Raw genomic sequence first — 24,409 nt, 5'->3', positions numbered from 1 at the left:
AGGTATTACCAAGTGTCTGTATTTAAAATGACAGGCTGCAGTCCTAACCCCATTTACCTAGGTGTAAGACTCATGGAATATGATAGGACTTTGGATGACAAAGGTTTTCACTGTCAGGCTGCAACACTTCAGAATAGATGTGTCTAGGATTGCACAGTTAGCTCTATGAAGTTAAGTTGCCTGAAACCTGAATTCTACCATTTAACTATCTTCTTGGATCAGGCTGCCCATCAATTTCTACACACTACATTTGATGTAACTTCCTCACTTGGTGAAACACATTTTCTATGATGAAATATGGATCAGAGCAATCTGAGTTGTGTGGGGTTTTTTTAAAAAAAAAACACCAAGGCATAATAACACAGGCATGATAAACCTTTTCAAACAAAAGCAGAGAAGGGCACAAGCAATTTCCCTCCTACCATATGCTGATTAGAATTGTATAGTTTTTTGAGTGTAAAATAGAACCTTTCCAAAACAGTCAGTAGTATTCACAATAATATTTTACTGAGGTTTTGATTAACATTTCTGAAAATCCCCAACAATATTGCAACAGTTTTCTGATTTCAGAAATTGAATTTACTGGTATAGTATATTGATAGCTATATTTTGTCCTCCCTAAATATATGTTTTATTCTCTATTTATTTTAAAATGGCAAAATGAAAACAGTTATACAAACACCGAACCAGGAATCAAACCGAAAAGCTGCATATAGTTTTGGAGGAACTTAATTTACACGATATAATCATTTATCAAACATTTATAGTAGTTGCATCTTATTCTTTCTTGTGCTTGCTGTAAATTTAATTCCTCAAATCTTTTTGGCTTGGAGTCTCCTTTTCTGCTTGTAGACTATACAAAACATACTTTACAGATGCAGAACACTAGGATTCCGTGACTCCAAACCAAAAGGTTTAGGAAGAAATGGTAGAATATTCAACAGGTCTCCAGTGTTTATGACTAAGCCTTTTAAAAAACTATGAAGCCAGATGTGAACACATATGAGAGTTGTTCCTGGTTTTAGAAATCATGGTTTGAATATGTTCCCTGTGTCCTAGGAGAAACTTAAAGGTACACAGATGTTGTTCATCTTATAATATATAACTTCAATATTTCTCTCTGTTTACCAGTAAAATAGAAGGTATTGAACATCTACAGAATTTACAGAAGTTGAACCTTGCAGGGAATGAGATTGAGTACATCCCAGCATGGGTAGGGAAGAAACTCAGGTCCTTGCGCATCCTGAATTTAAGAAAAAACAAAATATCCTCAGTAAGTGATTTCAACTTAGAGTGATGCTTACAGAACACACCTTGTTTTTGGATTTTAGTTGTTGTCTGCTTACTTCTTTGTTTAAGCCTTTTGCTTAAGATAACACTTTTAGACATTTGAAAATTGCTGTCTCTGTAGAAGATTGATAATAACCATGTGTGCCAGTTGTTGTTGTTTAGTCATTTAGTCGTGTCCGACTCTTCGTGACCCCATGGACCATAGCACGTCAGGCACTCCTGTCTTCCACTGCCTCCCGCAGTTTGGTCAAACTCATGTTCGTAGCTTCGAGAACACTGTCCAACCATCTCGTCCTCTGTCATCCCCTTCTCCTTGTGTCCTCCATCTTCTCCAACATCAGGGTCTTTTCCAGGGAGTCTTCTCTTCTCATGAGGTGGCCAAAGTATTGGAGCCTCAGCTTCATGATCTGTCCTTCCAGTGAGCACTCAGGGCTGATTTCCTTCAGAATGGATAGGTTTGATCTTCTTGCAGTCCATGGGACTCTCAAGAGCTACTCCCAGTTAACTAGATTTAATTATTATTTCTTTATTTTTAAAGAATGAGCCAAGAGCAAGTGTCACTGTGAGGATTTCCCTCCAGAGATTCCCACTGTATGATTATTAGAATTATGTTGACATATGCTAAGGCAGTAGCTTGCAAAACTATTTTCCAGGAGGCTTTTGGAGCTTTTCAGGAGTTCTTCAGTGAGAAGATTAGTAATGCTGGCTGAGTGCCCCTGATAGGCACATTGCTCTCCAGTAGCACTTTCTCTAGCAATGTGCAGCAGGAGGAGAGTGGGTGTGTTCTCCATCCAAGTGGAGCAACAATAAGGTTGTATAGGTCAGTTCCCTGTATGAGCTTAGTGACTGTCCTAGAACACTCCGTAGAGTGTTATGTGGAGCACTGAGATTCCATGACAGTCACATTAGAATGCCCTGCCCCAGCAGATACAATATGCTAAAGGATTCCTGAAGATTTTTTAACCTATTGAGCTGAGGCCTTTTGTCTTCATTCTGCTCCATGTATCATAGATGTTGGGATCCTTTGACCATTAGCCCCAGCAAGCATGGCCAGTGGCTAGGGATGATGGGAGTTGCAGTTCAGCAAAATCTGGAGGGTCAAAGGTTCCCCACACCTGATATATTTTCTCCATTTTAACTAGGGCTGAGTCGAAACTATTCAGTTTTGCTTTAATTTTTGGATGTGCTTCATTGAATTGTTTAAGCTTAAGACCTTCACAAAGTTTATTGCACCATTAGAAACAGCCCTTGGAGGCATTTTGTACAACACTCTGAACAATACTTGTGTTTAGGACTTCGATGAAAACTAGAGAAACAGTTTTGATGGGGGGGCATATCTCTTCAAGGAAAGATTCACCCATGTTGAGAACACATGTTTCAACACTCAAATGAAATCTCTGAACATTTTGACTCAGGAGCTCTGGTGTTTTTTTGCCTTTGTGTAATACTGTTAATGCCTTGTTATCACCGACACAGTATGATTTCACTGGTCTGGCTTCAGTTTTAACATAAATAATTGACTTAATTTTTTTGTTAGATTATGTTTCTATAAGCAGAAAATGGAATGTGTTTCATGTTTCAAAGAATATCTAATTCTTGTACCTCCCCTCCTTTCTTTCAGCTCCATGAGGTAGCTAAACTGAAGTCTCTTAAAGACTTGACTTCTCTGTTTCTGGCAGACAATCCTGTTGTAAACCTTCCTCATTATCGTCTGTATACTATATTCCATTTGAGGGCACTGGAAGATCTTGAGGGACAGCCAGTGACAAACCATGACAGAGAAGAAGCTCTTGAGAGGTTTAATTTAGGTAAATATGATAACCATAGGATTATAAAACAACAGTTCTAGCTAATACAGTACGTGTCTACTCAGAAGTAATTCCTGTTAAGATCTTACACGATGAGGGGAAGAATAAAGGAAAGCTGCCAGCTGAAAGCTGGGGGGGGGGGGTGTCCCACCACTTTATGTGTGAGACAGGAATTAGGAGCTACCTGTGAGAGAGGAATCTGCTTTTTCTTTAGTTTATTTTTTAAACTGTATTGTATTATAAGTACAGTAAAAATGTTTTAAATCTTGCCAAAAAAAAGGAAAGTGAGAAAGCCATAATAAACATGAGTAACAACAATTACTTGGGAAGCGAAGCCATGATTGGATGTGACTCTTTTTATTGTCTTCTTGGCAGCACAGATGGATAATTTGTAAAGTGACCTAAGTTTCAAAATATATAGGCAGTAGATATAAAGAATAATTTTACTTTTGGAGTAACACATCTACGAAAAGCACAAGGCATGTTCAGGCATTCACCTGAGCATGTGAATCTGAATCTTTAAATGGAGGGGTGGATCGGAACTCAAATCCTGCCTCAAACGTCCCTACCACATGTGGCCCTGCCTCATGAGTCCCCAGTGTTCTCTGTGTTGAGCAGAGACAGTTGTTATTCCACATTCATACACCATTCAGAAATAGGTTGGCTCTTCCACTTACTCCTTTAGGCCAGGCTTCCTCAAACTCGGCCCTTCCAACTGCCAAGGACAAAGATTCCAAAGCTTATTTGCATAAGTTCTGCCTTGAATAGGCAGAACCTATGCAAATAAGCTTTGGAATCTTTGTCCTTGGCAGTTGGAAGGACAACTGCTGTTTTCTGACCTGTCTGCTGCGAGGTGGCAGGGCTTCAGAGGAGTTCCAGCTTCCCTGACTTTTTTAAAACAACAAGTGTGGGGGTGGTAGGTATCTTCTCACCTGAACCTAGATTAGATTGGATGGGAAGAGAACCTGCCAATGTGGACAGAGTTCCATTATTGCAGAAAGTATCTTGTCTCTTGCTGAGGTTTTTTTAAAAAGGCGGCCAAATATCACATGGAGTGTAGCACCTCTTCCTGTCTATTATACTGTGAGACTTGGTGTTGACTTTATGCCCATCAAGTAATTTGCACCCTTTAACCACATGTATCTTTGGGGAAAGCCACTAGTATCTTTTGTTTGCTTTTCTGTCAGTGATCAGTAAATGTAGCAAACAGAGTGTATAGTGGTGCCTCGACTTACGAATTTAATCCGTTCCGAAGGCACCTTCGTAGGTCAAAAAAATCGTAAGTCAAAAAGCGCCATTGGAAATGTGATTTCCCATAGAAATGCATTGGAAACAGAAGAATTCGTAAGTCGAAGCAACCCCATCTAAAAATTCGTAAGTCGAAGCAACCCCATCTAAAAATTCGTAAGCCGAAAAAACCCAATCTAAAACCACCGCGGTTTCCGTTCGGATGTCGAGAAATTTGTAAGCGTGCGGCCATTTGCCCCATTCATAAGTCGAAAAATTCGGTTGTCGAGTCGTTCGTAAGTTGAAGTACCACAGTATTGTATATGATTTGCTGATTTGCCTTCTTCTGCAGAAGAGATAGAAAATCTAGAAAAGGACTTGGAGAAAACTATGAAAGAGTTGGAGGACCTTAAAACCAAACACTCTGACCTGGGCGAACAACTTCAGCAACAGGATGACCTTAACAGATCATTAAAACAAAAAAATCTGCAACAGAAACAAAGCTGTCATGACCTGGAGAGTGAACTAGAGACAAAAAATGAGCTGGTAAAGCAACCTTGGTTCTTAAAATCCCAGTAGACTGTTGAATTTCTGTTGAATATCTCTAGAAACTGTTATGGCATTGAATGATACTGTTTTGAGGAGGACACTAGGTTAACATGTACAGTGTGGTAGTAAAATTGACTCCAGTAGGACTACAGCATTATATCAAGTCATGGAAATAATTTATTATTTGGCTTTCCGTTTGATTTATCTGACAATAGCCATCATTATATTTGTGTGTGTTATTATTAGAAAGCTAAATGTTTTCTAGCCTTCTTAGTACACATTTTTTGTCTTCAGATAGATGGATTTAAATGTTTTCTGGTTAGGTATTAAGCCATGTGTTCTGTTGTTGCTATAAATCCCATTGTATCTATGGTTTATTTCTAACATTCAATGTGTTTCTGAACAGAGCCCCAACTTTTTTATTTCTGGATATAAAATCCACAGGTAGTATGGTGGATTTTGTATGCAGAAATGAAAAATTAGAATTTTATTTAAAAACCTTAATCAGCTAATTAAGCTTCGAGTTTCTTTATTAAATTATTATTTTCCATGTCTTCAATAATTGCTGGGAGTTAGGTCTTCCCTTTTAATTAAGATTCTTCAGAGCTGGGCTTAATGAAAACTGTCTTTGTAAGGTGTGTGTCTTTATGACCACTGGGGAGTTAGAAATAATTATCCCACTGAAATGAATGGGAGCTAGAATTCTTCAATGGACTGTATTCAGTGGATAACACACACATCCAATTGAATAAACAGAAGAAACAGTTTAATCTTATTAGTATCTTGATCTGGTAACATATTTTTCAGCACTATCTTCTCTTGTCCTTCTGGGTGACTGATTTAGTTTGCCCCTCTTTTCCTTTAGCCTGTATCTTGGTTTGTTTGACCCATTTCCTTTATTGCTGACTGAGCCTTTATTCTTCACTAGAGGTAGCCTCTTTGTGTATAAGCTTGACTACACTTTTTTTGGCTGCAACCTATAGTGCTTCTTTGCATGGTCCTGTTTCGAATTATTCAATAATGTGAGAGCTGTACTTGTTTTATAATTATTTGTTCACCAAAAAAACTTCCCTGTGTCAAATATTTTTCTAAATTAGAAGTTGTGCATGGTGTTGGATACTTTGATTTAGAAATCTAATTCTTTTCCTTCTTCCAATCTTTCCTGTTTCTACCCTTTTCTCTCCCCGTCCCTTCAGTTCTTCCTACTGCTACCTATTGGAACCTTGCTGCATGCTCTCCTTCAGGTATCCAACAATAAAACAGTCAAAAAAGAGAGAGCACCCACTTCTCTTACAGATAAATGAAAATAATAGGGTAGTTTCAAATTGGGACAGCTTATGCTTCCATCAGTCTGTTTGGTTCTTCAAATATATTTGTGATTATAGGTAAAGGTGGATCCAATGCATTTATGCTTCTTAAGCATGGTTTGTTTTCCATAGTTCAGGATTAGGCACAAATCAGTACAGTGGTACCTCTAGTTATGAACTTAATTCGTTCCGGAGGTCCGTTCTTAACCTGAAACTGTTCTTAACTAGAGGTGTGCTTTTGCTAATGGGGCCTCTTGATGCCGCTGCGCCACCAGCACATGATTTCTATTCTCATCCTGGGGCAAAGTTCTCAACTCGAGATAACTCTTCCAGGTTAGCGGAGTTGGTAACCTAAAGCATTTGTAACCTGAGGCGTTTGTAACTCAAGGTACCACTGTATATGAAACCAAGGTTTGTGTGAGCTGTGGTTAAGTGTTATAGTTGCACTTGATCAAGTCAAAGTTAAGGCAGTTTCTCCATCACTCAAGTTACAAAATAGTAAGCAGGTCTCCCAGGTGGCTCTGGAGTATGCATGAACTCTGGGGCAGATGAGCCATGGTTTGAATTTGTGCATTTGACTGTTAACCAGGCTTAGGCTACAAGCCATGGTTTGTGCTTACCATCATCAGGTATTATATCTGCAGAAGGCAATAGTCCCAATACAACTGACATGCAAAAATTAACTGGAAAAACATGACCAAGACAGCATTTTTATTTTTGTTGCGTTCTGCTGGCTTCTAAAAGTTTAAAAAACAAAAGCTAACAGAGTAAGTGCCTCATTCTATTCAGTTCAGAAAAATATGGAAATAATGAGGCTGATATTTTAGTTTCAGATTTGTCAATATTTGAAAACTACAGTAAAGTGAATGACTGGTTAATTCTTTTTTATTTTGAATGTACATGACTTTATCAGCATTGTGCATGACATACCATTTGCAGATACCTTAACATGATTTGCATTAGATAGTAAATTGTTGTGATGTAGCAAATCTTGCATACAACTATTGCCAGCCGCTCCATAGCAGACAAGCCACTCCATAGCTAACAATTTGAAAAGACCAAGTGCATGCTGGAACTGGCTTGCTTTGTCATGGCCAGTGTGTTTGTGTTGTGTGTGTGTGTGTGTTTTGTTTAGCTATATAAATGCAACATTTTGTTAGGCAAGTCTGACTAGTGTACCCTGTATTTTTACTATATAAATATGTTTGTGTTGTGTCATTCATGCACGGATCATATAGTGACCCCTGACACTGGCATTGCATTTAAATATCTTTGTTTATAAGACACAGTTTGTTAACCTTTTGTTTGTTGGTTTCTTTCTTTGTTAGCTAAAGCAGAAGACGGTGGAATTAACCCGAGCCTGTCAGAAACAATATGAGCTGGAGCAAGAACTGGCTTTTTATAAGATTGATGCCAAGTTTGAACCATTAGGTTATTATCCAGTAGAGGTAATTATTTGAAAATAGTATTTTCAGTTTTAGAGAGCCTACCTGATCCCAAACTTGTGCTGCACATCTGAATCACAGTACAAAATCAGAACTGACACTCTGTTCCCATCCTCAACTCCAAACTAATGGTGAGGGTGGTAGAGGAGCATATATCCAGTTGCACTAAACTGCCAAGGCACTGCAGTCTGGCTGAATTTGTACTATATGTCCTATTTCAGGATGTTGAACTTGATGATGTACCAGGTGAAAGCCCATACATTGGGAAAGCTAGATACAAAAGGAACATGTATGCTGTAGAAGGCTATATCCCTAGCAAGGCTCAGAAGATGCAGATGGGAAATCTGGAAGAAGCGGAACAACAAAAGATTCAGAAGCTGAAACTGAATGTTCTGCAGTCGCTAGATGTACAACTAGAGGAAAAAGAGAGAAAGGTTAAAGGAGGTACCTCCAACCTCCCCTCTCCTCCCCTTGCAAAGTTAATATACTGTGTGTGTATTGTCTTCCATCTGATGCTCTTGATTTCTGCTGAATGCTAAAACTGACAGTTAAATTACTGACTCAACAGCATCTGAGTATCCGTCTAGTGAGGCCAGGGCTGAAGTGACATTTGAATACAGGACTTCACAGTTCACACTCCTAGCCATTACAGTAGATTTCAGTAGGCCAAAGGTTTGGGTTTTACCAAAGCAGCTTCAGATCTCCTTCGAAATGAAGCAGTTTGGCAGTTTTAGGCCCTGAACTTAATGGTCTAAAGAGGGGACCCACCTTTAGGTGGCCATATGTGTTACATCAGTGTTATGTTAAAGCATAATCCAAACAAGTTTGCCAATCCTGATGAAAAGGAAATGCTCTGTGCATGTTCCACATTTTAAAGCCAAATCATAGCACCAACATGACTACAGGAATAAAATGTGGCTTGCTTACAGCTTGGTTATCTCTTGATTATAAAACATTTTACAATATAATAGGAAAATATGCTGCAGCAACCAGAAGCAGGCCAGGTACAGTGCTGGACCTGTTAGCCACTGTCCTCATCATCTGCTGTTCTCTGGGTGGTTATTTGGGGACCAAGAATTAGCCCCAAGACCCAGCTCTAGCCTGCACTATTATTCAGTCACTTGAATGCAACTCTATTCAAAGTGGCTCATGATTGACCTTTTTTCTAACATTTTCCTAATTTTTGACCTGCTAGTCCTCATTCAGTAAATCTATGTAAGCATATACATAAAAGGATATTTATACAGTAATGCAATCCAAGCCTGCTCAGAAGCAAGTTCCATTGCCTTCAATTGAATTTATTTCCAAATCAGTGTATAACCTAAAAGACTTGCAGTATCCACAAACTTTCCTGTATACTTCCCTGGATTGTGACTGCTGCTTTCTACCCTTCTGGAGACATTCATCATAACTGTAACATATGTCCATGTTGGCACTGGATAGCTGCAATTGGCATGTCTTTATCATTTGTTTCTCATTTTCCCAGCCCAAGAAAAATTAGCAGAATTGCTAGGTGAAATAGCCAGTGCAGAGCACCATGTTTTAAAAGCAACAGAGGAGCTTAAATTAGTCCAAGATGTTGTGGCTCAGAAAAAGGTATGTATATAAGCCCCTTCTCCCCTGCAAGGTTCTCCCCTGGAGCCTTCTGTACATATATTTACTGTATAGGCACCAGTTGAAAACATTTCTCTGTAACTATGGTCTTTTAAATGTGTTTGTGGGAGGGGGGCTATTGGTTCATTTTTGTTTTATTCTTTTTTTTCCAAATAACTTTTATTCAATTATCCAAATAAACAAACAACACAGAAACAAACAAAAAAAACAGTTTCAATTCCTCTTATATCCCCTCATCTCAGTTCAATTCGCTCTGCCGAGCTGTGACTTCCCTCACTCCTACCATTCGGCTTTGTTGCTCACTCTTATCTCACAGTTCCTTTTTACCCACATTTTAAACCAGTTCGTAGGATTTATTTCAGTCCTGCAAGTGTCTTTAAACTTCTACAGTTCTTCTCCATATAGTCAATGAATTTACTCCCATTTTTGTTTTATTCTGTATGTTGTGTCCTCAGTTTGTATTTTTATGTTGTATACACATATATACAGTATTCAAATTTAATAAACAACAACAATGTGGCAATAAACTGAAACATTTGAAAAGACCTGTTTACTTTTCTGTGCACAATTGCCAGATTTCAAGCATTCCAATCTAATGCTTATGGGAAGGTGTTTTGGGGCAACACATTAAAGCTGCATACCTTATTCCAGGCATGTCCAACAGGTAGATCTCATATGATCTACCGGTAGATCACTGGATGTCTGCGGTAGATCACTGGCTCCCCCCAACGAAGCTCAACAAGTTTGGGTCCCCTAAAAAAAGTTCAACATTTGTGCCCTGCACCCCAAAAATGGGGCCTTCCTCCTCCTGAACCTGAACCCTGCAAAAGGGGTTTTTAACTCTGAGAGTAGATTGCAGTCTCTTGGGAGTTGGCCACCCCTGCTTATTCCAACACTTGGCCATTATGTAGCACTAAGGAAAAAGGCGGGTTTTCATAGATGATAACAACTTTTCCCTGTGAAATGCAGTGATAGACTGATAGCCCTGTGGATGATTACTTCAGATGCATTGGTTGCATTGGGACTAACCTCTACGTAAGCATGCAATTGGGCCCACACTGCAGAATTCAAGTTCACAAGGAAAATCACTGAATCATATTTTTAAACCATACAGCTTTTATAGTCTCTGAATCCCTTGTATCTCAAGCTTAGTTAGGTATCTTTTCTGTTTGTTCAAATCTAGATGTCAGAAGTGGAAAAGGATTGCCTTAGGCAAGAGCTAAGCAACAAGATACTTCTCCTAAATCAACTTCGAGAAGAAGCTCTAGAACTAGAGAAACAGGTGGAAAGGCAGCGGGAAGACATGGCCAAAAAAGAGAAGGAGTTAGGAGACCTGCAGTGTTTTATAGATTCTCTAGATCCTGAAGACCCAAGACATGTAAGTTTTACATGAATTCAATATATATTGTATTAATAGCAAATGCCAATTAAATTATTGAATAAATTTGATTCTAAATCAAATTAGAATCTAGTTTTGTTTGTCATTACACTGTGCCTACAGGATTGTAGGAAAGAGTTCTGCTAAATTTCAGTGGAGTATCTTTGCCCATTAAAATATTTTTTTCTAAAGAATTGTTCCAAAAATATTTTAATAAATGTATACAGTGTTTGACATTTAACTAGCAACATTGCTGAAACATCATCATAAAAGTTAAGAGGGTCGGATGCAGTTCCCTAGGTTCTTTCCGTCATTTAATGAAACATGCTTCATTTATGAAAAGAAGTGGTGAATATGTATTAGGACTGCATAGAGTGGTGAATATGTATTAGGACTGCATCGTAGGGTCGAAACAAACAAACAAAAAATCCTTCCAGTAGCACCCTAGAGACTAACTAAGTTTGTCATTGGTATGTTGGAAACTTTGTTCATACCAATGACAAATTTAGTTGGTCTCTAAGGTGCTACTGGAAGGATTTTTTAAATTTTGTTTCGACTACAGCAGACCAACACGGCTACGGACCTGTAACTGCATCTTAGGGTGATATTATTATTAATTTGATCGTTTTATGTTTTTATTTATTTTATATGGTACAGAAGATACATTTTGAGAAAACCATTGCTGCAACAGTAAACAACAAGCAACTTGTCCCAATAAAATTACTGACTTTGGTCGTGCTATGTAATAAAGTTTAATCTGATTACTCTAAGAGATCATGCCATATTTTCTCATGAGTGTTGGGTGAATTCCTGCCATAGTCTGAACAATTTATGTGTTAAATAAACATTTGCCCTATGTTATAAAAGGAATAGGAATTGTGTTTGCCCTTTGCTGCTCTGTCCTAGCACATTAATTTTTTAGCCAATGTTATTGTCCATACTCTGGTGTACCAAGAATCAATGTTAAGCCCATTGCAGTTTTCCAACAGCCAGGGCAATTATTAATTTGATATTGGAACTCTGGGGTCCTGGTCATGACATTTTCAAGTAATAAATGGATTGGGAGCAAGCTGCTTCAAGGTCTGCTTCTTTCTGTATCTGGTATGGAGAGCCTCTGACCCACTTGGGCCTTTTTCATCCACACCCAAACAGTCTTCCTGAGACATGCTTGCTTCTCCCATACTATTCTGCAGAAATCTAACCATGCAGGAACACATCTCTTCCTACATGGTCAGTTTGTTTTAATTTGGGTGTGAGAGGGGTTTCCCTTTTTCTGTGCACAGTGACTGTAGAAAGAGATTTCTTACCTAGTCAGCTTGCTATGTTTCATCTCTAGGCATTGAGAAAGGAGATACTTTTTTTCCAGGTCTGCCTGCCTTCTCCAGAAGGAATGTTTGGGTGGCCATTCTACATTGTTCTTTTAAAACCATGGCTGCAGTCTTTCAGATCATGTGACAGATAAAAAATAAATAGCATGTGAGAAATTCCAGGTAATGGACTATGCATGCTCAAGCCTCAAGATGGTCAAACAGCCATCCTCAGTCTGCATGGCAAACTACTTTTGAAACTGAATATGGAGATTTGCTATTCCCCCAAAAAGTCAAAATGTTCCACAAGGTTCACCTAATAGCTCCTTGTATGCTAGCCATTATTCTTTTTAAATCAGCGTGGGAAGTCCATTGTGCCATATAGCTCAATACTGTCTACATTGACTGGCAGCAGTTCTTCAGGTTTTCAGGCAGAGGCCATTCCCAGCCCTACCTGAACATGCTGGTGATTCATCCTGGAAGTTTCTGCATTCAAAGCAGATGCTCAACTACTGAGCTATAGTCCTCCCTTTATTCAGGTGCTTATATTACCCTCACATGACATTTAAATCCATATTCATGCACTAATCTGACTCATTTGTGCCGTTGCCTTAAGAAGCAACCATGTGGCATGGCCCTCAGCATGTTTATGCTAAGTATGCCCACCAAGTTCAGTATTATCTGTTACTAAACATATTTTTTGAGCTATTGCAGATGAGTTTGGGTTTTTTTGAAATAGTATGCACAAAGTCTTATTTCTCAGGAAAAGCTGATGCAGTCTGCTGCACATCCTAGGCTAAGTTCTAACCTCACACTGGTTAGAAATATTTTATCAGGACAGAGAAACAAGGAGAAGTAACATGTCAGGGCCATCTTAAGCATATTGGGCGCCCTGGTGCCGTGGTGCGAAGATCGCTCCGGCGTGCGCGCCCCACCCTATTTCCCACAGCGGCTGTCTGGCGGGTGCAGCTGTGCAGTGCCCCCCCCCCCGGCGGCCCTGTGCCACCCAGCCTTGCCTTAGAGCTGGCCCTGTAACATGTATTTCCTTCTCTCCGCAAGGCAGCATGTGATACAGACACACCCTAAGAGGAAAAATTGTCATTCCTTCTAAAACAATGTGGATTGACTGGTTTCTTAATCTCAAGATGACTCATATTTTAAAGGTTACAGGTAGGTAGCCGTGTTGGTCTGGATCGAAGTAAAATAAAAAAATTCCTTCAGTAGCACCTTAAAGACCAACTAAGTTTTTATTTTGGTATGAGCTTTCGTGTGCATGCACACGAAAGCTCATACCAAAATAAAAACTTAGTTGGTCTTTAAGGTGCTACTGAAGGAATTTTTTTATTTTACTTCATATTTTAAAGTTGCCTTTAACTATTTTGGGTGTGTACAGCTTTGTTTAATTGATCACACAGAATAAGGAATGCAAACTGGACCTACATTTATTGGTGTAACTACATACCGTATATAAGCATCTTGGTATCACAAAGCTCTAATTAGGCAGACCAGACTATTCCATTGTCCCAAGAGAGCAGTTCTGTATAATTAAGCTGCAATTCAGTACACACTTTGGACTAGTTGGGCTTGCTTCTAGCTAAACATGCAAACAACTGGGCTACAAGAATCTGATATAAAGTTACCCCCATAAATATTAGTTTCATTAAAAAATACATTCCTTTTATTAAACCAAACAATTTTATGTTGGCAATTTTGGCACATAGCAAATGATAAATGTTAAGAGATCTATATTTTGCAAAAAGAAAAAAAAGTTTTGTAAAACAAATAGTTAGTATAGCCTTTCATGCTTTCCAGTTATGTAGATATACTTGAAGTCTCATTCAAATCTGGCTTATTTCTGAGGCTCAGAGGCTGATTATAAAACAAAATTGTGAAGTCAACAGTCCAAGATCTCAGCCTCTCCAATAATAACATTCCGTGTGCTTCAGGGTGGCTTTCTAAATGAAAGGAAACTGCTTTATTTAAGCTCAGCCTCTTGGAAAGCGGAGCTGCCTGTTACAAGCTGTAGAGTCGATTGGCTGCCTGCACTGCTTCCTGTGTTGCGATTTGAAGCAAACAGGACGCAGCCCAGCTAGCTGAAACAAGTAGGGATTGGAGCGCATGTTACCACTGTGCAGGCCTGACAAAGAACTCTCACAGCTCCTGGGGCTTAGTTCCCCCCTCTCAAACCACATCCTAACCAAAGTGCAACTGTCAAACAGAAAAGTTTGGTGTACGAGACTAGATAGAGATTAAGAGAAACCGTGTTTGAGTTCAGCTACTTTTTTTAGTACTGCTCGTCTTTCACAATGAATTCCAAATTATAAGTGGGGCTTTCAACACAGGATTTGAAAAGAAGAAAAGACAAAGCAAACGCTGTAAGTGCCTCCCTCTCCCCTCCCTCAAAAGACCATTAAGGAATCTCAGCAGCAGCATACAATTTTAGAAGACTTAACAATTTTAGAAGAACTTAACATTGCTAAGTTATAGATACTTTTAAAACAGGACAAACTTGGCTTGGCTTATTATGGATATTTGGACATTTGCCTCTTTTGTTATCTGCTCAGAAAATTAAATATAAAGATTTGGTATGGGAATAGTCTTGATAAAGTGAAACTTTTGCTTCAGCCATTTTGCATTACCTCAGTATGTAGGAAAACATGTTTTTTCCTGGGATTTTAACAAATAAGGCTTTTGTTTTAAATGTAATTGGTGGAGTTGTTCATTTATTTTAAAAGTCAGTACCATTGGATAGTTGGATTGCATTTTTGTATTAACTATTTTTTGTGGGGTCTGGTTCTGTACTCTTTATGCCAATTCACACTCTGCTATTTTTGGTACATTAAAAATACGTACCATGTTGGATGCCTAAAACCATGGATGGAGGGAGTCTGCTCTGTAAGATTTAAGACTGTGTTTCTAAGCCAAACAAACACTATCAAGCTTATAACCTAACTTGCCATTGTAACAGTTTCATTCAACTGTGGTTAAGTATGATACTTACGAGAAATGGTACACATAGCTGTGTTCAGTTGACACTGGTTATAGCAGCTTGAATAAATATGCTATTGACAAAATAAAATAAAATCTGGGTTGTAATTATGGGGGGAGAAGTATACAAATAATATTTTGGCATGAAACTTACATGATTGGCTTATATTTTAATGCAGAATATCTAGTATCAAATTTCTTTAGCACTCATTGGAGAGAGGCATATGAGGTTAGTCTGACTGGGTTGAGAAGGGTTTACAAAGTGGTCTGTGTAACTTAAGGGGAGAATTGTAGTTTATAAGCAGCCCTGGGCTGCAGCTGCACCCGTGGGTTGAATAGTATCATTCTGTAAGGCAGAATACAAGTTACATTATACCCTGATGTCATCACACTGTACACTTCCCTATTTGGAGGTAGAGAGACACTTACCACAGTGACATTGGGAGTGGAGGTTAGAATCACCCTATTTGCAGAAAGAAAGCAGAGAATGCAACATAGGATGTCACTTTATGCCCCTTCTTTCTTTTTCATTCTTGGACATTCTTCTAGGGATCAGGAATCATATTAGCAGACAAGGTGTGGGGGCGGGGAGTTTTCTTCAATTTTGCAAGATGCTATGTGCACCATCTCCTAATAAGTACCATGCTTAATCTGAGTGCACTGTTGAATGAAGCTGTCACAATGGTATGTTTTGTTATTAGTGCTCAACTTTACAAGGAATGCATGAGTCTCATACTGGTTAGGCATTCAGTATACTGTATACCAGGCATGCTGAGTTTCCCCCAACATTGCAGGGCCTGTCATGTGTGTAAAATATCATACATGTGCCACACACACCCAACCCATCCAGGCCGACTCAGTGTGCCACACACCTCTTCACCACATCCCTAGCAAAGGACGAGCCAGCACGAAGATGCTGGCAATCTCCCACTCTGGCAGTCTCCACCAGAGCACTTTCCTGGAAGGTGCACTGGTGATCATCAAAGGGGTGGGCCAGCGCTTCCTGCTAGTGCGTCCCTTTGAGGGTCACAGTGGAATTACTATTTTTTGAGGGGGTGCTGCTTGAAAATTTATGGGAGCCCTGCCCCCACAGCCCCTCCACAGATGGCACAGGTGGTATGTATAGAGGCAAGAGAGAGCGAGAGCACAGATTAATAAATTTTATGTAACCTGCTAGCCACTTAAGGATTTTGTTTTTAAAAACAGGCTGCAAATCTTAAAAATAAAAGTTCTTCTTTCAGGTAGAAATTCCAGGTGTGCAAAGCCAACCATTCAACAAAATAAAATAAAATATATATACATTTAATAAAATAAAATATTTTTCAATAATTTTCAGACTTCCTGCAAAATGTGGTCAGAATTGCAAGAAACTTGAAGCCCATCTAGCTGAAAGCCCTGTGACCGAAGTAACACTTTCCATTTACATAATTAGGTTAATCATATAGGCAAAGCACCATAGTTCAATGGTAGAGCACATACTTTGCATGCAGGTCCCAGGTTTCATTCTTGGGCTGAAAAGACCCCATCAGGAACCATGGAGAGCCCCAGCCAATACTAAATCAGTTGCCTGACTTGGCATAAGGCAGCTTCCATTGTTCTGTACTGTGAAGTAGAGATGGGGAAACTTTGGCCTTCCAGATGTTGTTGAACTACCAACTCCCATCAGCCCCAATCAATATAGCTAGTGCTCAGAGATGATAGGTGTAGTCCAGCATCATTAGGAAGTTCCCCATCCCTGCTGTAGAACATTTGTGGCAAGGGTGCAGGAGGATCAGGATTGTTTGGGGTGCTTTGTTTGTTTTTAAACTACTGCCCTGAGATGTCTATTTAACTTCCATTCTCAGGCTCATATGAAGGCTCAGAAAGCAAGCAAAGAACAACAACTTGACATGATGAACAAGCATTACAAGCATCTTGAAAGTCGCCTGGATGACATGCTGTCTCGGATTGCAAAGGAAACTGAGGAAATTAGGGAGCTGGAGCAACAGCTCACAGATGGTAAAAATGTAATTCAAAAACAGTCTTTAGCTCAGAGGCTTTGGGCTTTTCCATAGTTTACATAGCATATACAGATTTTACACTCTACAGACAACAGTTCTTAGATGTACATGTATAAGTGTTTGAAGAGATATGCATGCTTTTAAGTATTTGCTGTAGGAAGTGTTCATTTAATAAATGCAGCAACCATGTTTGTTATTTGAAATGTGGAGCTATCCTTAATATGTGGCATGAGATTAAACTCCCATCACCTTCACTCTCCCTTCTGAGCACACCAGTACCAGCCAAATTCTGAAAGCCTCAAAGCAGCATTCTGCCTCTCCTAGCAGGAAACCTATAAATGGCCTAATTGATGGACATCCAGGTATCTTTCCAACTCATTGAAGAGGTTTGTGGGATGACTTTATTTGATGGAGTCAAGTGAGGTCACCTACTAGTGTAAGATACTACTATTGTTGTTTAGTCAAGTAGAATTTTTTTATCCTGAAGTTATTTCCCATTTGTAGTAGGAGAACTCTTGGTGGTAGTCTCTGGAGATTAGTTTCCTGAAGAACTCTTGTTGATTTTCTCTCTTAGAGCAGTTAGGAAAGTGAGCAAAAAGTAGCACTACCTAGAGAAATGATGAGATCCTGGTCAAGAGAAATGGAACTTTCTACCTAACTTAAAATTTGCGAACTTTTACTGGCTAAGTTTAAAGAAAAAATGTATGGTTTCTGGTGGGAAACATTGTCATTGCAATTCCTGGTTATCCAGTGCTGTATTTCTCCCTCCCTCCCCCACTTTATTTTAATGTTACTGTGCTGATCTAACAGAGTTAGAAGCACAGTAAAAAATGTGCATGGCTGCCAGTCTTATTGGACCAGATTTCTTCTTTAAAACATAAATGTTGGGTACTGTCACTTCAGATACTGTACTGAAATCAAAGGCTGTGTCTCCTTTGTAAGTCAAGTCTATTTTGAGACATGCTCAGTGATGTCACATCACCTTCAGATAATCAGGGATAGCTCTCATGACTTTTTGGTGTTCCCTTACAAATTGAAATACTTCTCTCTTTTTTCGTATTTCTTAACGTTCTCCTCTATCATTCACAGGCCAAATAGCAGCAAATGATGCACTGAAGAAAGACCTGGAAGGAATTATCATCGGGTTACAGGAATATCTAGAGAGTGTTAAGAGTCAGGCCAAACAAACAAGTGATGAATGCAAGGAGTTGCAGAGGGATAAAGAGGTGTTATTGCAAAGGCTAGAAGAACTCGAGGAGGAGAAAAAGCAGCTGGAGATAGTTGCTATGGATGCAGAAAACCTGAGAAAAGTGAGATGCAAGAACTGTTAAATTCCAAAAAGTCCTGATGCTTTTCCACACTGGCAAACATAATTTAGAAACCAGGGCAAAACAATGGGTGTTAAGATTGGCAGAACCTTCTTTTTATTTATTTCAACAATTTATATACAGTGGTACCTCGGTTTACAAACTTAATCCATTCTGGAAGTCCGTTCTTAAATCAAAGCCATTCTTAAACCGAGGCATGCTTTCCCTACTGAGGCCTCCTGCCGCCGATACCCTTCCACCATTTGGCTTCTGTTCGTAGACCAAGGTAAAGTTCTCTAACCAGAACGCCTACTTCTGGTTTGCGGGGTTCGTAAACCCAATAGTTCAATAACAGGGCTGTTCATAGACCGAGGTACCACTGTACTGCTTAGCACCATAGTCTCTAAGAGGTGTACAATGAAGTTACAAAACTGGTATAATGGAGATGAAATCAGTTAAAATTAACTAACATCAGGGGGGGAAATGCCTACTGAATTGAAAAGGTCTTCACTAACCTCTGGAAGTTCAAGAGAAAGGGGGCCTGTTGGATCTCATCCAGGTGGGGGTTCCACTGCAGTGGACCCACAATACTAAATTCCTCAAATACCTCAGTTGATTGGACAGGGATATATGGAATTAATCAGTTTTTAAGGACCCAAGTTGTTATAGGTCTTCTAAATTAATACAGGAATGTTGAACTTGGCCTGGTAGCATATGGGCAGCCAATGCAAGCTTTTAAACACCAGAGGTTTGTGCTAGAGTAATGTTTTGCCACACTCATAAGGATGGTGGGTGAGGGGTTGTGACCTAGCAGAGGACATTCTCTTTGCTGGCTCCAGATTTGTGGAATCTCCTCACTGAAGTGCATCCAGCATCTTCACTTTACAGCTTTTGTCATGTGCTGAAGATCCACTTCTTTACCCTTGCCTTTGATGGTTGAAAAGTATTTATGACCTACTCAAAAATGTGATTAAATGTGGTCTTTTTTTTCTTTTAAAGTAATTGGCTTTGTTTGTTTTAAACTGTATTAGTAGCTGGTGGACAGCTCACAGCCACCTGTGCAGTTTCCTGAAAAAAGGGTATAGCAAACTGCTGATGCTCTGTAGACCTTGGCATGTTTGACCATCCTACTTGTCATCCTGGCAACACCAGGATGTTTTCTATCACTAGGAGGGAAGGGGCTGGTAGGGAAAGCTCAATAATCCTTCCCATCCCACTTTTCCTCTGCAAACATCCATTTTTCTGTCACATCACATACTGGGATAATATGCAGAATTGGGAAACCCACATTTGCCAACAGTTATGTACATCTTACCCTATGGACTTCAAAATAGTATGTTGGGGAGGTGTGCCTCCAGGCCAGCAGCAGGGGTGGCTTAGCTCCCTTCCCCCCACCCCTTGCCCCCATGGTAGATGTGTTGGGGCACAGTCTCTGTTTAGCAGGGGTACATGCTACAACCATGTTAATGGAGAACTGATGAACTCAAAATCTTAAAACACACTTTCGGTTCCAGGAAATTGCAGACCTTGAGCAGGCACTTGAAGAACAACGAGAGCTCAATGAAGCCCTGAATGAGACTCAAAGGGAACATATCACATATGAGGCTGAGCTGGAGGCTGAACTGAAGGCCCGAGACATTGAAGCCAATCAGCATGAGGAAGAACTGTGGAGGCTAAAACAACATGGTCAAGTAAGTGGACATTCAGAGAGAAATAAGTCTCCTTTCCTTACACCATTCGTGTTTCCACCAATCTATATAGGTTCCAAAAGAATCCAGGTTGGTAGTAGTCATAGTGAAATGGAAAGAGTTCTCAGGTAGGTGGGTGGCTGAGGGATATTTTGTCTGGTTTTCCTTGCTGCCGCAGTCCTGCCAGCTCTTCCAGTGGCTTAAACTGATTGGACTCTGGCTTTTTAGCACAGTAGGGAAAGAAGACATATCTCAGTTGGTTAAAGCACTGTGCTGATAATGCCAAGGTTGCAGGTTCAATCCCTGTATGGGACAGCTGCACATTTCTGCATTGCAAGGGTTTGGACTAGGTGATCCTCAGGGTCCCCTCCAACTCTACAATTCTATGATTCTAAGACAGGGAGTTGAATTGCTGAAGCATTGTGATTGAGGAAGCTGGGGGACTTTGTCTTACTCAATGAACAGTTTCCTGCTGTGAGAACTCCTGTTAGGTCAGTGTTACCTTGTCACCCACCAATCAAAAAGCAGCTATTAGTATTAGGGACCCAGGTGGCGCTGTCGTTAAACCACTGAGCCTAGGGCTTGCTGATCAGAAGGTCGGCGGTTCGAATCCCTGTGACGGGGTGAGCTCCCGTTGCTTGGTCCCAGCTCCTGCCAACCTAGCAGTTCGAAAGCACGTCAAAATGCAAGTAGATAAATAGGAACCGCTACAGCGGGAAGGTAAACGGTGTTTCCATGTGCTGCTCTGGTTTGCCAGAAGTGGCTTTGTCATGCTGGCCACATGACCTGGAAGCTATACGCCGGCTCCCTCAGCCAATAATGCGAGATGAGCGCGCAACCCCAGAGTCTGTCACGACTGGACCTAATGGTCAGGGGTCCCTTTACCTTTTAGTATAGTCGGAAAGATGATGATGTTCTCAATCTTTCTCCCAATGAACCTTTTTAGTTCCATGAGAAAGAGTTTTGACCCTCTTAAATTTGATTCAACTTGGTAGCAGAGGCTAATCTAGGCATGTCAAATGCTTTGGCCCAAGGGAGGTGTACTAGGGTAATGGGGCTGGCCCAAGCAAAAATAGTAAAGGATCCACCCAACCCATATAACATCCTAAATTATTGATTAAGGTTCAGGACAGATTTATAGTACTGGGACAATCAAGGTTTGTATGGTTTGTACGGTCACGGTTTGTACATTGCCCATGAATACATTTTGAAGTGTGAAAAACTCTTGTGAGCACAGCCCACCCCATACTGGAACTACACATGCACATGCACGCACACACACTCCCCCCAGCAATTAGGCTTGACAACGTGTTTTTATCCCCCCCTCCCCCCCAAGTTAGGGGGGCATGATCTCCCTGGGGAGTGCAACTGGAGAGGGAAGGTTTATCCTCCTTTTCTAGGAACTATCTCAGGGAAGATCTCTCACACACTGCTGGATTTAGGTTTGAAAAATTATGGCTAGTAACAATTTTTAAAACCCTTATGGCAGTTGGTAAGAGTTGACATCAGGGTGACAACTCCCCTGCCAACTGTGACCCCCCTGCCTCTGAAATTGTTCCTCTGTTGTAATTAGATTTGAAAGAAGCCTTCTATTAGCTACAAGCCTAATTGCAGTGGGAAAAGGGATGACGGTGATGATCCTCAGGCACCCATGAAGACTTTGGTGGACCAGTGTATGCCCACAAGTGCTGGGTTGGCAACTCAAACCATATCCCATGGTTAATGGCATATTAGGATTGAGCAGCATGTTCATACTAGCATGCTACTCAAGCCTGATATCATTATGCATAGAAAAGGCCAGTCATGACAATAGAGCAAATGGAAATTGAGAAGATTGCTTGTTTTATGGACTGTCAATATCTTCCTTAGAAGAATGAGCTGTTTTTGCAAAATACATATTCTATTCAAATGTTACCTAATTCAAAAAAAATTTGTAGAGGAAAGTGAGAAATTTTTTCTTTTTTCTTTTTGGAATGGAGTAGCTGGAGCACTCTGCTCTCCAGGCTGAGCTCGGCAAAGAAAGGCAAGTTTTAGAAAATGCCTTGACAAATGCACAATTATCTGAAGAGAACAGGAAAATAATAAACTGCTTTCTCATCTTAAACAAAACCACTTCTGCCTTAAGGAGGAGGTGGTGTTGCAGGCGCTCACGACCTCCCCACGTGCGCAGGGGGTGGGTGCCCAGCCCCTGCGTGATAGGGGGATTCCGGCTGTGTCACTCACCAGGCTGACCCATGAGGTCGGCCTGGGGGTGTGGCCTGCCCCATAAAGGCAGGGCGCAGCTGGGAGATTTCTCTCTTCTCGGCTTCCAGCTGCTCCGGTTTTCCCATACACCCACCCTTCAAGGTTTTATTTTCCTTGACCTTGCTATGGACTTTGGTTGCTCGCCGTTGAGGGGCCTGGTAGGAATTTTTCCACTTGGCAAATTGGCACCAGCCATTTGGTTTTTCGCCTACCTCATAGCAATTTGTCACAACTCTTGTGTTTTGGCGGTTAGGCATTGGAATATTGCTGTAGAAGTAAAGAGGGGAGGTAGCGCCATCACTTGCCCCGCATATTGAAGGCTATTCCGTTAAAGGATTCTGGGGGGCATGGCCCTGTCCATAGCCTAGGGAGGTTAGGGCCTAAGTCACGTCCCCTGTTGGTCCCCTAGGAGCTCCTAGTTGATGTGCATCAGCAGGACTCCCCCTACTGGTGGTTAACCCTTCCTGGACTCCCAGCAGACAGGCTGGAGTCAGATATAGTCAAGTTAGATCCAATGCCTAAGCCAATGCCGCTCATCATCTGTAACCAATAAAGTTGTGGCCTTTTTCTGCCCATTAACCTTATATATTGTGTCATGTGTCATTATGTTATCAATGGGGGGTCGGGACATCGCCACACAACTACAGGTACAGTATTTTTTTTCATATTTTTTTTTCCAGAGAGCATGTCTGGCAGTCTGATTTATAACGTTCAAAAGGCTCCAGCTGTTGAAAGTCAATCATGCAGCCACCTTGTATATTCTTTTTTGTGTGTCTGTTAAAAATTAACAAGAGCTGTATCTTGGAAATCATCCGGAGTTGATAGGGGAAATTATCATGCTTTATGTATTGATTGTTTTCTGTAGCAACTAGTCACTTAGCTCCACAGGTCAGCTATGCTAGGGAAGAAATAAGTGTTATGCTTATTCTTCTTACATTCTTATACAATCATTGCAAGAAGAATACATTGAAAGCATATAATGGTAAAAGTGACCTCTGAAATCTGTTACAGAAAGATAATAACCTTTTGAAGCAGCAGCTTAAAGATACTCAAAATCAATTGAATCATGCAGTTGACAGCTTAATTCATCCTGAAGAATTTGTGGCTCGTGTGAGAGAACTCAAAGAAAATCTACAGAGTGGGGCAGAATTCAGGTGAGCTAAATTCAGAGGTTTCATATCTTTATCAGAAGGGGAGATCTAGCTGCAAACACTTGGCTAGTTAATGCCTAGGCAGTTCCCAGCTGTGTATCTGTCAATGTTTGAAGATAAACATCACTCTTTCAGATGGAGGACACTGCAGAACACCTCTCTTTTTTGTATTTGTATGAAATGGCCTTCAGTCTCAAAGTAATATGTTGCTGTCAAAATGGATGGCAAAGACTTGAAACTGGGAATCTGTCTTCACAAAACATCAAAAAACTGACAGACCCTTTTCTCACCTATTCTTTGCAACCCTTATCTCCCACCCCACCCCCACTTTTCCCCATCTTGAGTTTGCAGATGTGTGTTTGCTGTAGCTGGAAAATAACAGTCTGGGTATGGGAGTGTGAATGGGGTAAGAAGTATCTCTTACCTACCGATTTGCTACTTCTCTTCAAATTCTGCTCTGCCACTGCTTTTTAGATGTCCAGCATTTAGTTTAGCCATAAGACACAGGTCTTCAGATGACCATTGATGGTAAGCCTAGGTAGCAATTCTCCATAACATATTTTCATTTTTTTGTATAACCGATTATTTCAGGTGCCATAATGCAAAAGATATTTTAGGGAAAAGCCTTGCAGATCTACAGAAACAGTTTGGTAAGATCCTTGCTCAATCTCAGCAAGAAAATGAGGCCATCCAGGCCAGAGAGAGAGAACTTCAGAAGGAGATGACATCCCAGCAAGCTAAGTTGGAAGAGGCACAAGAAAAATACAGGCTGGCCTGTAACAAAGCTGCAGAAGCCAAAGTAAGAGAACCACCTATTACTGAAAGGAGAGCGAAAAGAACTTCCAAGGAGATAGCCATGCTGGTCTGTTGCAACAAAGTGTCTTGTATTTCAGAGACAGAGAGGTTTATACTGTGGTATAAACCAGGGGTCAGCAACCTTTTTCAGCCGTGGGCCAGTCCCCCCTCCCTCAGACCATGTGGTGGTCCGGACTATATTTGGGGGGGGGGAGAGGATGAATGAATTTCTGTGCCCCACAAATAACCCAGAGATGCATTTAAAATAAAAGGACACATTCTACTCGTAAAAACATGCTGATTCCCAGACC

The 24,409-nt window shown here is 40.5% G+C and overlaps 1 protein-coding gene across 4 annotated transcripts in view; it reads left to right on the top strand.

Annotated features, from left to right (window-relative positions):
- CNTRL (centriolin) overlaps positions 1-24,409 on the top strand; it is a 64,186-nt gene that overhangs the window by 13,216 nt on the left and 26,561 nt on the right. For all 4 annotated transcript variants that reach the window (XR_015948717.1, XM_035113404.3, XM_088664952.1 and 1 more), the window contains exons 5-16: positions 1,132-1,273; positions 2,912-3,098; positions 4,678-4,871; positions 7,510-7,629; positions 7,848-8,070; positions 9,113-9,222; positions 10,424-10,618; positions 16,758-16,911; positions 18,003-18,223; positions 19,735-19,911; positions 23,164-23,306; positions 23,895-24,102. Coding sequence is in view for 3 of the 4 variants with exons in the window: in XM_035113404.3 (XP_034969295.3) it covers positions 1,132-1,273; positions 2,912-3,098; positions 4,678-4,871; positions 7,510-7,629; positions 7,848-8,070; positions 9,113-9,222; positions 10,424-10,618; positions 16,758-16,911; positions 18,003-18,223; positions 19,735-19,911; positions 23,164-23,306; positions 23,895-24,102 (2,074 nt within the window). In the remaining variant the exon portion in view is untranslated. The remainder of the gene's footprint in view (positions 1-1,131; positions 1,274-2,911; positions 3,099-4,677; positions 4,872-7,509; positions 7,630-7,847; positions 8,071-9,112; positions 9,223-10,423; positions 10,619-16,757; positions 16,912-18,002; positions 18,224-19,734; positions 19,912-23,163; positions 23,307-23,894; positions 24,103-24,409) is intronic.

Source organism: Zootoca vivipara, chromosome Z2 (assembly GCF_965207765.1).
Source record: "Zootoca vivipara chromosome Z2, rZooViv2.hap1.1, whole genome shotgun sequence".
Classification (NCBI taxonomy): Eukaryota; Metazoa; Chordata; class Lepidosauria; order Squamata; family Lacertidae; genus Zootoca; species Zootoca vivipara.
This window is presented reverse-complemented; position numbering and strand designations above follow the sequence as displayed.